The sequence below is a fragment of the Mauremys mutica genome, chromosome 2, assembly GCF_020497125.1.
Source record: "Mauremys mutica isolate MM-2020 ecotype Southern chromosome 2, ASM2049712v1, whole genome shotgun sequence".
Classification (NCBI taxonomy): domain Eukaryota; kingdom Metazoa; phylum Chordata; order Testudines; family Geoemydidae; genus Mauremys; species Mauremys mutica.
In genome coordinates, this window is record NC_059073.1 from 2,706,976 (window position 1) to 2,720,022 (window position 13,047).

At 58.3% G+C, this 13,047-nt stretch overlaps 1 protein-coding gene across 19 annotated transcripts in view; it reads right to left on the reverse strand.

Annotated features, from left to right (window-relative positions):
- Positions 1-13,047, reverse strand: part of SCRIB (scribble planar cell polarity protein) — a 222,903-nt gene that overhangs the window by 113,586 nt on the left and 96,270 nt on the right. For all 19 annotated transcript variants that reach the window (XM_045003401.1, XM_045003390.1, XM_045003396.1 and 16 more), the window contains 6 exons: positions 9,760-10,074; positions 8,592-8,672; positions 3,029-3,286; positions 2,652-2,762; positions 1,191-1,367; positions 388-504 (listed from right to left, as the gene is read on the reverse strand). In XM_045003401.1, coding sequence (XP_044859336.1) covers positions 388-504; positions 1,191-1,367; positions 2,652-2,762; positions 3,029-3,286; positions 8,592-8,672; positions 9,760-10,074 — 1,059 coding nt within the window. The remainder of the gene's footprint in view (positions 1-387; positions 505-1,190; positions 1,368-2,651; positions 2,763-3,028; positions 3,287-8,591; positions 8,673-9,759; positions 10,075-13,047) is intronic.

Here is a 13,047-nt window from a genome sequence, read left to right on the forward strand (position 1 = left end):
ATAACTCCTTGGTACGGTGGGGGAAGTGTGTGAAAAGAAGACGACTCACATGCCATTCCTCATGGGAGGAGCAGGAAAATGCTTGCACAATTCCTCGGGGGGCCGGGGGAGAGTACTCACATGCCATCCTCAGAGCAGGGAGAGCGACTGGTAATGGAGCGAATGAGCACACAGACATTCCATGGTAGGTGGGGGTTTGGGGGGAACTTAAGCACACTGTGTGGGGTCTAGCAGGAAGGAATGTGCATGCATGTCTACATGGGGAGAAGTGGGATCAAATAGAGATACCACATGGGAACTGGGAGGAGGTCCGATTTCCCACAGGAACTCCTTTCTGCTTCCTGCCTAGCAGCCCCTGCTCTGTGCAGGGCACCCTGAGTCTGTTACCTTGGAGATGAAGATGCCCTCATCGGTGGGGTCAAAGGGGTTCCCAGCGTGGCCTTTCGCTCCCCCCCGAATGCTGATGCCCAGCTTTTCTCCAGGAGCCTTCTCAATGCAGATTTCCTGTGGGCACAAAAAAGTCCCTGTCTCCAATCTGATTTAGTTTGGGCTGAAAATGTGGCTGACAGACTCTGATTGGGAGTGCGGGGGGATTGTTGGTGCTGGTAGCAGACCATGCACCGAGTAGCCAGGAAAGGGCGAGCTCTGTGGTTTCCACCTTCTTTGGCCTGATGGGTTTGTTGTGGTTCTCCTCTAACAGTTCTGGGTCTAAGGGGGCAGAACCCCATCCAGCCTCCAGCCACAGTGACTGTTGGGTGTAACGATGAACTCTTGCCAGTCCCAGGCTGGGTACCCGCCTCCTCATCTGAGACAGCTCCTGCCACCAGGAGAGAGGGGAAACTTCATCCAGCTGTGGAGCTGCACCTCTGATCCAGCCTTCCATCTAGGCTCAGATGGAGCAGAGACTGCCTGCCCGAGGACACAGCCCCCTGGGGAGCAAGGGCACAGCCCCACTCAAACCGTCTCCCCACAAGAGCAGGGCCATTTAATAATAGTAAAGACCTGAATACAAGGGAGCTCTTCTCCTGCTCCGGTTTACCCACCTCCACCTACTGCATTTCCTAATGGGGAGTTCCAAGGGCAGTGTCCGTGAATTTTCCTACATGCACTTTTGTCAGTAGAGTTGTCAGGCTGTGCCCAGACCAGGGCTGCTGCTCCCACTTGGGCTCCTCTCCCCTCTCAGAACCTACCTGCATGCCAGGTGGCGGAGGATCTCGTCGCACCAACATGCTCAGCTCCTGTGTACTGGACAGCAGGGCGTTCACAGCCTCCTGGTGAGTAGCATGGCGCAGGTCAATAGTATTGACCTCCAGGATCCTGTCCCCTACTCGCAGGCCACTGCGGGATGCCAGCCCATGGGGAATGACCTGCAGAGACCCTCTGGTGTTAAGGCTGGAAAGGGACTCTGATAGGAGCAGATATCCACCTCCTAGCAGAGCTGCTGATGTAGCCATACACACCCTGAGCAGACCCTACCCAGCAGGGAGATGAATGGCAGAGCTTCCCTAGGAAACCTCAATGGACTCCTCCCACTGCCCCCCTGAGCTGCCAAACACCCCTGTGATACCCTCCCCATAGACGCCTCCCACTGCCCCCCTTCAGCTGCCAAACACCCTGTGACACCCTCCCCACAGACTCCTCCCACTGCCCCGAGCTGCCAAACACCCCTGTGATACCCTCCCCACAGACTCCTCCCACTGCCCCCTGAGCTGCCAAACACCCTGTGACACCCTCCCCATAGACGCCTCCCACTGCCCCGAGCTGCCAAACACCCCTGTGATACCCTCCCCATAGACGCCTCCCACTGCCCCCCTTCAGCTGCCAAACACCCTGAGACACCCTCCCCACAGACTCCTCCCACTGCCCCCCTTCAGCTGCCAAACACCCCTGTGACACCCTCCCCACAGACTCCTCCCACTGCCCCCCTTCAGCTGCCAAACACCCCTGTGATACCCTCCCCACAGACTCCTCCCACTGCCCCCTGAGCTGCCAAACACCCCTGTGATACCCTCCCCACAGACTCCTCCCACTGCCCCCTGAGCTGCCAAACACCTGGTGACACCCTCCCTACAGACTCCTCCCACTGCCCCCTGAGCTGCCAAACACCCGTGACACCCTCCCCATAGACGCCTCCCACTGCCCCCTGAGCTGCCAAACCCCCCTGTGAGCCCCTCCCCACAGACGCCTCCCACTGCCCCCTGAGCTGCCAAACCCCCCTGTGATACCCTCCCCACAGACTCCTCCCACTGCCCCCTGAGCTGCCAAACACCCTGTGACACCCTCCCCATAGACGCCTCCCACTGCCCACTGAGCTGCCAAACACCCTGTGACACCCTCCCCATAGACGCCTCCCACTGCCCCCCCATAGCTGCCAAACACCCTGTGACACCCTCCCACAGACTCTTTCCACTGCCCTGCTGATCCAAGGCCTTGTGACAACTCCATGGAGAAGCAGCTCAGGGAATAAAAAGTTTCCACACGCAAACCCTCATGCCTCAAAACAAGACGGTTCCATCCCCTGCCTTCTCCCCCCACCCCCAACCTTCCTTGAGGCATTTCCATCCTCCAGTCTCCTTGTTCTAGAGACTCCATCCCCAATAGCCACATTCCCTCAGACATGCCCAGACTGGGCTGCCCACATGGGTCCCTACCTTTGAGATAAAGACACCTGGTTCATGAATCCCAAATGGGTGGCTTGAATGGTCACTGCCTCCAACAATGCTGAGCCCCAGGGGCCCCCCAGCTTTGACCAGACAGATCTCCTGCAGGGAACAAAGAGCATACAGCCAGGGAGAGGGCAAGGAGTACCAAGCAGTGACTGTGCCTAGAAAACTCCCCCCAGACACAGAGACCCTGCCTGGGAATGAGCGTCAAGGAGGCTCCTGCAACACATGGGAGACCCAGCCACTTCCCAACAGCCCGACAACATGGCGGCCAGTCCTTTGAGGGACAGCTCGGAACCCCAATCCTGTCCAATTAACAGAGCACCGGGCCAATCAAATCCCCAAATCCCAGCAGCCAACCTTACCTCAATGGGGTACTGGTCCTCCAGGCCTTTGGGTAGATGGTTCCTTTGCAGCAGAGGCGTCTCCTCAGGCGGGCTCTCCCCATGGCTGGGAGGTGGTGGTGGGGAGTGCGGGCGCACTCGCTGCACCACTGGTGAGTCTCCCTCGATGAGCTGCTGTGCACCCTCTCTCTCTACCAGCAGCGCGATGGTGGGGGAGGATGCGGTAAGCAGCGCTACTGCCTGATCATGCCTGGCTTCTGTCATGTCTACCCCATTGATCTAGAACAACCCGCAAACCCAGTGTCAGCACATCACTCCAGTACACCTTGCCCTGCCAGGCACCTTGCTGAGCATCACATGGGATCCCAGCACCCTGTCCCCCACTGTCCTGAGCCAAACCACCATGTGCCTCACCAACACTAGCCCTCCCTAGATGGCGGAGCCCTGAGTAGCTGCCGATATCCCACTTGGCCATAACCCCTCTTCTAGCCAGCCATCTAGCTGCCCATCAATGCGCCCTCTCACCACCTTACATGGCAGAGCCCAGAGTAGCAGCCTGTGCCTCAGCAATGTATCAGGAGAGCACATAGGCTAAGCACCAAGACCCAGCTTCCTGGAGTCCCATCACACAAGCTAGCCATCCCCACAACTCTGCTCCTGTTTAATAAGTACCCAGGAAACTGCGCCTCACCCTGCACTGGCTCTGCACAGACTCCCCCATCCCAGCTTTCCTGCAAGACCACAAATGCCAGGTCCAAGGGGCCACACTACAGGAATGAGGGCCAGGAAGATCCCAGCGCGGGAAGAGGCTGGAGAGATGCTTCCTGGCAGGAGATTGCCACATTCAGAAGGAAAATTATTGCTCAAGCAATAAACTCTTCAGTTATTATTCTTGTGGACATAGTAGTTCTGAAGCACCTGCTGGTCCTGCCATGCCCCCAAGGCAGAGCCCAAACATGCCAGGCCACCGTGGGTGTAGTGATGAGCCTCTGCCTCTCACAGCGAGCAGAGTAGGAGATGAATTGGTCCTCATGGGGTGCCTCATTTCCCACCCCTCAGGATGGTTCATGGTGGCCCTTCATCACCACTGGGTACTGCCCTCCTAGGTGTAATAACACCATATTTCCTCCAATCTGTCAGAGCAAAGCCTGCCAAGGGGCCCTGGGAAACCAAAAGGGCTACAACTCTGCTCTGAAATGAGCCAGAGACTTGTAATGCCCCGGACAAGCAGGGTCTGGGCTCCAAAGGGCTGGCTGGAAATGTTACAGCTAAGCCCCAGCTCTGCACCAGAAAGGAGCTCCCAGACAGAGCCAGCCATTCACAGACTGGGCGTGAAGCATCCTCCCAGCAGGCCTCAGTGGGATATGTGGATCCCGGTGTCACTGCCCACAACCAGCCTCATCCTCACCCTCACCAGACCTGGCACTACCCACTCCAGAGAGCAAACTTCACACCCCACCTGAGCCATACGAGCTTGTACCAAAGATCAGAAGAGTCTTCACCGAGAGGGCTCTCATGGACTGCTCACTGTGAGGGCAGAGGGAGAGTCCCTCCCATCCATGTCTGTGGTATGGTCAGAAGGAGAACCCTGCACTTCCAGTGTTCCTCTTGATTGGGCTGGAAAATGGCTCCGGGGAGGTGATGGGGTAGGTAATGGAGATGGGAGCCAGGGATGTCATTACCTACCCCATCACCTCCTCCCCGGAGCCATTTTCCAGAAGACTCTTCTGATCACACTGAGTACCAGGGATGGGGAGAGAGCCCACCCCAAACACATAGAAAGCAAGAGGCTCTGGGGGCAAGGAGGGGGAGAGTAGGAGGTGGAGAATAAACCCAGCCACTAGCTCCCGGGGGCCACCAGGGGCCAAGACCCACCAGCTGCACCGGCTCCCTGGACTGAGGTCTGGCTTTGCGAACTGCCCTTGGCCTGCTGAGCACTGTTCTTCATCCTGGACCCAGGCTGCAGCTCAGGGTGCTGTGCTCACGCACAGAGCAAGTTTTCCTCTGTAACCTCAGCCCAGCCCTGTCATGGCCAGACAGAGCAGGGCCAGTAAGAGCAGGCGGGGCTGCCCAATGCCCAGGGAAAGGGAGAACTACCAGCTGCCCTCTGTGCAAGCAGCTCCCTACATGGTCCCGTGCCACAGGGAGGCTGTATCTCCCAGTGACTGGAGCCCAATCTCCATCTCTGTGTAAGCACAGAGCTGCCACTGCCCTCTCACTTCCGTCTAGTTCGCTACCATCTGCTCCATCCTCAATTCTGTTGCTGCCAACTGACTGCCCTCTCCCTCCACTCCCAAAATCCAGGGACCCCTCTCTGCCCCAGGCCCAGCCCTGTGTCCCCAGCCTGGTACCTTCCCCTCCTGGGCTCCCTGCCCTTCATCCTCAATCCTGTACCCCCTCAGTTCCCCCCCACCCCCACTCCCTACCCTGTGTCCCCAATCCTGTACTACCCATCATGACCTGGGGTCCCTGCCCTCTCTTCCCACTCCTTTATGCCTTCTGCCCTTCATTCCATCTCCTCTGGCCTGTCCCCTCCAGCTTCAAGAGAGTTCTGGTTACCTTCTAACACACACAGCCATTGATCAGGGATATTATTCACAATGAAGGAGAAAGACTGGTCAGAACAGGGGTGAGGACTGGAGCGTTAGTAGCCAACCACAGGCATGTTTTTGGGGTGTTAAGTTTGGAAAAAGACCTTGGTTGGGTCCCTCAATCCACATGCTCAAAGCCTCCCTCCCCCCCCCAACAGAGGGCAGGCCTCCCGCAGAGGAAGGGTGCAGAGGAGGTTTTGAGGACAAGGATGAGAGTAGGAAGCTGCGCTGTATTTCTTTTCTCAGGAAAATATAGGCCCCTTAGGACTGGTGGGAGCTAAGGCCTAAGAACTGATACCCCCAGCTGGCACCATGAGCATTGGGTGCTTGCTCTTTCTCACAGAGCCATGTACTGGCATTTGCCTGCTTGCAGCACTCAGAGGCAGCCTGCCTGTCTCCTGCCCGCAGCATGCCAAGGTCTGCCAAACTGCCTCATTCAGATCCTGGAGATGGTCACAAACTCACACTTGTACATGCCAGGACTGTCACCTACTGAAAACCTGCCCAGTAAGGACAGGCAGGTGCTGCCCAGTTGAAGTCTTTGTAAGAAACAGATTAACATGGGGCCTCTCGCTGGCCAAGGTGCTGCGTTTTGACCTGGATTCTCATATTTTGGAGGCTGAGAGCAAGTCATCAAACCTTCAAGGAAGAATTAGAAACATCCACTTCAAACAGTCACAGCAGTCCCACAGGGCCAATCTAGGTGAACCACGGGGCACTGGCTTCTGGGCATTCTGCACAGGCTCCAATTCACAGAGCTCCACAGAACAGTCAGGAAGTAGGTACGCCGTGGGTCTACAGACACTTAGCAGGTGGGGATGGAATCCCAGCCCACAGGGCCACTGGATGCTCCCGTGGGAAGATGCCATCCTAGCAGCAACAAGGCCACCCTGCACCGCAGGAGGGTAAAAGGCATAGTGGCAGCTCTTGTCAGGAGACAAACAGCTGCTGGAGAGGCCATGGCCTGCAAAAGCCGTTGCTAAAATGCAGAGAGCTCTGTGCAACGCCCAGACCAGGAAAGCAGCAGTCAGGCTGGAGGAGGAAAGGATGTCTCTCTATGGACTGATACTGCACTCATCCCCATGGTCCCAAGTGCTAGACTCTGAAGCTCGGCACTGCAGTCTCTTGTTACTGTGCATACTCAAGCATGGGCAATAGGCTCGCGCGAGCAGGAATGTGCCAGTGGAGGCAGAGGAGGCTACTTTTTCTATACAAGCAATGACACCACATGCATCATGTCACCAAGAACAGTGGCTCTCAACCTTTCCAGACTACTGTACCCCTTTCAGGAGTCTAATTTGTCTTGCATACCTCATGTTTCACCTCACTTAAAATCTACTTGCTTACAGAATCAAACATAAACATACAGAAGTGTAGTCTATGGAGCAGTATAAACAAGTCATTGTCTGTATGAAATTTGAGTTTGGTACTGACGTCGCTAGTGCTTTTAATGTAACCTGTTGTAAAACTAGGCAAATCTCTAGATGAGCTGATGTACCCCCTTGAAGACCTCTGCATACCCACAGGGGTACATGTACCCCTGGTTGAGAACCACTGACCAAAATGATTGATGACAGCAAGGCCTATGTGTGCACGGAAACCAAATACCCTTCCTGCAAGCCCTGATCTGTGCAGAGAACGGGCTGAGGAGGCAGCCTACCCACACTGCTGACACTGAGGAATGCTGAAATGGCCTCATCTTCCCACCCAGAGAAGACAGACTGCAGTCTGACAAACAGCTCGAGCGTCTTTCTGACCCCACTGCAGGGGGTGCCAACTGGTACCATGTGGATCTGGCCTTGGGTGCCACCTGGCTACAGCTACACAATCCCCACAGTACAGCATGCGGAGACACCCCACAGGGCTCTAGCTAGTCTAGGCAGCTCCCAGAGATCAGCTGCTGTCCAGGCCATGGCTCAATTTTGGAAGGCCTAGAAGAAGAGGAGCAGGGAAGGAGGGACGGAGGGAGGGAGGAACAGAGGGAGAGATGCTGGGCCACCCGAGCCCCATGTGAAGAAAAATGGTGCCAGGCCCAGCCCAGTGCTCCAAAGGGTTTTCATGAGAAAGGGAAAACAGCGCAGACCCCAGGCCCAGGGATAGAGCAGACAGAAGCCAGCACTGACAAGGCTGTATCAGTGCTTACCCGCACCGGCTCTGTGGTAACTCTTGCTCTTACCACAGCAGCCGGACTAGAAACCCACCACCAGCACCAGGATGCAGGAGCTTCCATTCGCTCAGAGGCAGCATGCGAGCTTGGGGAAAGGAGGCAGGAAGGAGCGCAAGTGACACAGATTAGCAGAGAGGTACAAGGTTAGAGGCAGAGGTGGGATCTGAGTCACTGGCACAAGCAGCAGCAGGAACTGGTGACCAAAGCTTCAAATCAAAGACCAGGAAAAAAGGGTTGCACCAAGTCCCCCTGGGCCCCACGCTTGGCTTGACAACCCTCCCCTCTCCGTCTACCGCCGACACTGACCCCCTGGCTTTCTGGAGGGAACAACTGCCACCAATGCGGGCAAGAGTCACTGGTCCCCTGGGCAGCACCCACAGGGCCCTAAGGGGAAGACGTGTCCACCCCATGTAGTGCTGCTTCGCAGAGCCCAACGGGGGAGCAGACCCCACCTACCCAGTGAAGCATCAGGGGGCCGCAACTCCCCAGTGCAGCCAGCGCTGCTGGGGGGACTCACCAAAGTACTGTGGTTCGAGCGTTCACTGTGTAAGGGTGGGCACCAGCCTTGCCAAGAGCCAGTCAAGGCTGGTGACAGGCTGGGACAGCATGAGCGGGAGCTGCTGCTCTGCCTTGGGCCCTAGGAGCTGGGAAAGGAGCCCAGAGGTCAAGGGACAAGGAGACAGAGCCCTGGAGCAGGGGCTGAGGAGGGACAGTGGGATCTGCTTTCCTAACGCCTATGAACAGAAACAGTAAACGACAGGCTTCTGGCGAGACTCACCAGCACTGCGCCTCCCTCCCTGGCTGCCCCAAGGCCCCACGCACTCACCGAGATGACCCGGTCTCCAACGTGCAGCGTCCCGTCCCGATGGGCCGCACCACCCTCTGCGATCCGGGAGATAAAGATCCCCTGAAATAGAGCCACGGGGGTCAGAGCAGCCCCGACCCCACCACCGGAGCGCCTCCACATCCAGACCCCTTCCCAGCAGCTGGCCGAGTCCCAGACCCTCAGCCCCCTTCCCACCGGGACCAAAGCCCCCTGCCCCTCTATCACACCACTCCCTCACTCCCCATCCCCCTTCTGACCCTGGCCACGCCACACCTCACCCTCGGACTCCTCAGTCCCCCAAACCCTGCGTGGAGCCTCTGGCTCCAGGAAAGCCTGACTCAGCGGGAGCTTAGAATACACAAGCCGAGAGGAGGGGGAGCCAGGACTGAATGTCACTGGCATCCACTGCCAGCACCACCCCCACCGCTGCCCGCCTGAGCTCCTCTGCCTGGCACAGAGCTAATGACACTCCCATAGGAGTGCAGGGAAACACCACCTGTCCCCCGGCCTGCAGAGATCTGGGGCTGAGCTCCCCTCCCCCCATGCCCACCTGCCCTGCGACACGGGGACTGAGCTCCCCTCCCCCGGGGGCTCAGGGAGACCCCCCTACCCCCGCACCCACCTGCCCTGCGACATGGGGGCTGAGCTCCCCTCCCCCGGGGGCTCAGGGAGACCCCTTCCCCCGCCCCCACCTGCCCTGCACACAGACGGGGCAGAGCGCCCCTCCCCCGGGAGCTCAGGAAGACACCCCTACCCCCCGCACCCACCTGCCCTGCGACACGGGGACTGAGCTCCCCTCCCCCGGGGGCTCAGGGAGACACCCCTACCCCCGCACCCACCTGCCCTGCACACAGACGGGGCAGAGCGCCCCTCCCCCGGGAGCTCAGGGAGACCCCCTTCCCCCCACCCCCACCTGCCCTGCACACAGACGGGGCTGAGCTCCCCTCCCCCGGGGGCTCAGGGAGACCCCTTCCCCCGCCCCCACCTGCCCTGCACACAGACGGGGCAGAGCGCCCCTCCCCCAGGGGCTCAGGGAGACCCCCTTCCCCCCACCCCCACCTGCCCTGCACACAGACGGGGCAGAGCGCCCCTCCCCCAGGGGCTCAGGGAGACCCAGCCTGCAGAGAGATCAGGCAGTGCTCTCCCGAAGGCCCCCCTGCTGGCTCACCGTGTCACCCGCCCTGTAGGGTGTGGAGCCCTTGCCCCCGGCAATGCTGAAGCCCAGTCCCTTCTCATTGCGCATGAGGCAGGTGGAGAATCTGTCTGTGGGTGGCGCCCCCTCAGGCCGCTCTGGAAAGCACAGGCCACCCCGTGGCTCTCGTGGGCTGTAATCGTCCTCGGGGCGCAGCGGTGTAACCGTGATGGCGTTCTCGGGTTCCACCATCCGCTCCCGAAGCACCGTCATGGAGACGGAGCTGCCTGAGCCACGCAGCGCCTCCACTGCCACGTGGTGCTCCGCACAGTGCAGGGCTACTCCGTTCACCTGGGCAGGGACAGGGGTCAAGGTGGGAGACTGGCGCACGGGGAGTCCCCAACCCCCCCAACACTTCCCCAAACTCACAAGGAGCCCCCCCACACCAACCCCACAGGGAGCCCCCACACACATCGACCCCACAGTGACCCCCCGGCCCTGCAGGGAGACCCCTGCCCCCCCCACACCACCCCACATGGAGCCTCCCTCCCACACACACACACACCACCCCACATGGAGCCCCGCACACACACACATCGACCCCACAGGAAACCGCCACACACACCAACCCCACAGGGAATGCCCCCCACACACACACAGACCGACCCCACAGGGAGCCCCCCTACACACACCGACCCCACAGGGAGCCCCTCGGCCCCGCAGGGAGACCCCTGCCCCACCCCACATGGAGCCTCCCACCCCCCCCACCCCCCCCACCCCACAGGGAGACCCCCTACACACACACCGACCCCACAGGGAGCCCCCCAGCCCCGCAGAGAGACCCCTGCCCCACACACCCCACCCCACATTGAGCCTCCCACACACACACACCACCCACAGGGAGCCCCCCCACACACACACACCACCCCACAGGGAGACCCCCTACACACACCAACCCCACAGGGAGCCCCCACCCCACCCCATAGGGAACGCCCTCCCCACACACACCAACCCCATAGGGAGCCCCCCTACACACATCAACCCCACAGTGACCCCCCCAGCCCCGCAGGGAGACCCCTGCCGCACACACCCCATCCCACATGGAGCCTCCCACACACACGCACTGACCCCACAGGGAGCCCCCACACACACATTGACCCCACAGTGACCCCCCCAACCCCACATGGAGCCCCCTACACACACCCCGACCCCACAGGGAACAGCCCCTCCCCACAGACACTGACCCCACAGGGAGCCCCCCTACACACACCAACCCCACAGGGAGCCCCACACACACACACACACCACCCACATGGAGCCCCCACACACACACACATCGACCCCACAGGGAACCGCCACACACACCAACCCTGTAGGGAATGCCCCCCACACACACAAACCACCCCACATGGAGCCTCACACACACACACACATCGACCCTACAGGGAACCGCCACACACACCAACCCCGTAGGGAATGCCCCCCCCACACACACACAGATCGACCCCACAGGGAGCCCCCCTACACACACCGACCCCACAGGGAGCCTCCCGACACACACACCGACCACACATGGAATCTCTCACACATACCAATCCCACAGGGAACCCCCACACACACTGACCCCAGAGGGAACCCCCACACATACACCTCAACCCCACAGGGAGAGCCCCCATACACTCCAACTCCCTAGGGAACTTCCCTGAGGGAGCCACCCCACACACACCCTGCACCATCCCCTCTCCTTCCGATGGTGCATGGCACAGCTTGTTGCCATTCTCTGGAGAGAATGCCAGGCTGCCAACACCAAAGCTGAGCCCCAGAAGGAGACACCTGTGTCCTCTCACCACCTCCCTCCTCTCACACACCCAGCAAGTCACTCTGGGGATGACAGATCTTGCTATCCTCCCTTCAGGGAGTGGACACCAAATTCTGGTGCAACGCACAGCTTCTTCCTACCATCTCCCTGATTTCAGAGAGGTGGCCCCTATTGTGCTGGGGGATTCGGGAACAGTTGTAGGGGAACAGTGGCTAGGCTGGTGCAGAGGACATTAGTTGTTTTGGGGACAAGGGAGGGAGCTGGAGGATCTTCCTGTTGCTGCTGCTGCTGAATTTCACATCAAAATGCTCTTTGGCCTAGGGAAAGGGGCCCTGGGCTGGCAGCCAGGCGAGAGCAAGTCTCACATCTTCCACTGACTGACCTTAGTATGTCTCTTCCTACCACAGCCTTTATTACTGAGCTAGGCCTACCCTTGTGCACAGGCAAGTATCGTTCCCCACCTTTCACTGTGCAACTAACTAAGGGGCTGAGCTGGGAGCAGAACCCAGGTTTCTGATAGGGCAGATCCAAGTCCCACCTGCCTTTTAGAAAGAATATGCCAATCCTATGGGCTTGGCTATGCTACCTCTAAAATGGGGCTATACATACATACCCACCTTTGCTTTGAGATACACAGATGAATGAGCACTATGTCAATATAAAGCAACAGTAACAAATAGCATTGAGGAGTCAATACTTCAGTCTTCTGCCCTAAAGGAGGAGCAAATACAGCATCTGTGGGGTAAGCGACTGTCGATTTCCATCCCACCATCAACCTCAGCCTAGACCAATCCACGCAAGCGGTCCATTTCCTAGACACTACTGTGCTAATAAACGATGGTCACATAAATACCACCCTATACCGGAAACCCACTGACCGCTATACTTACTTACATGCCTCCAGCTTCCATCCCGGACACACCACACGATCCATTGTCTACAGCCAAGCTCTAAGATACAACCGTATTTGCTCCAATCCCTCAGACAGAGATAAACACCTACAAGATCTCTATCAAGCATTCTTAAACCTACAATACCCACCTGCTGAAGTGAAAAAACAGATTGACAGAGCCAGAAGAGTACCCAGAAGCCACCTACTACAGGACAGGTCTAAAAAAGAAAATAACAGAACACCACTAGCCATCACCTACAGCCCCCAACTAAAACCTCTCCAGCGCATCATCAAAGATTTACAACCTATCCTTAAAGATGATCCCTCACTCTCACAGATCTTGGGAGACAGGCCAGTCCTCGCTTATAGACAGCCTCCCAACCTGAAGCAAATACTCACCAGCAACCGCACACCATACAACATAAACACTAACCCAGGAACCTATCCTTGCAATAAAGCCCGATGCATGCCAGCTCTGTCCACATATCCATTCAAGTGACACCATCACAGGACCTAATCACATCAGACACACCATCAGGGGCTCGTACACCTGCACATCTACCAACGTGATATATGCCATCATGTGCCAGCAATGCCCCTCTGCCATGTACAT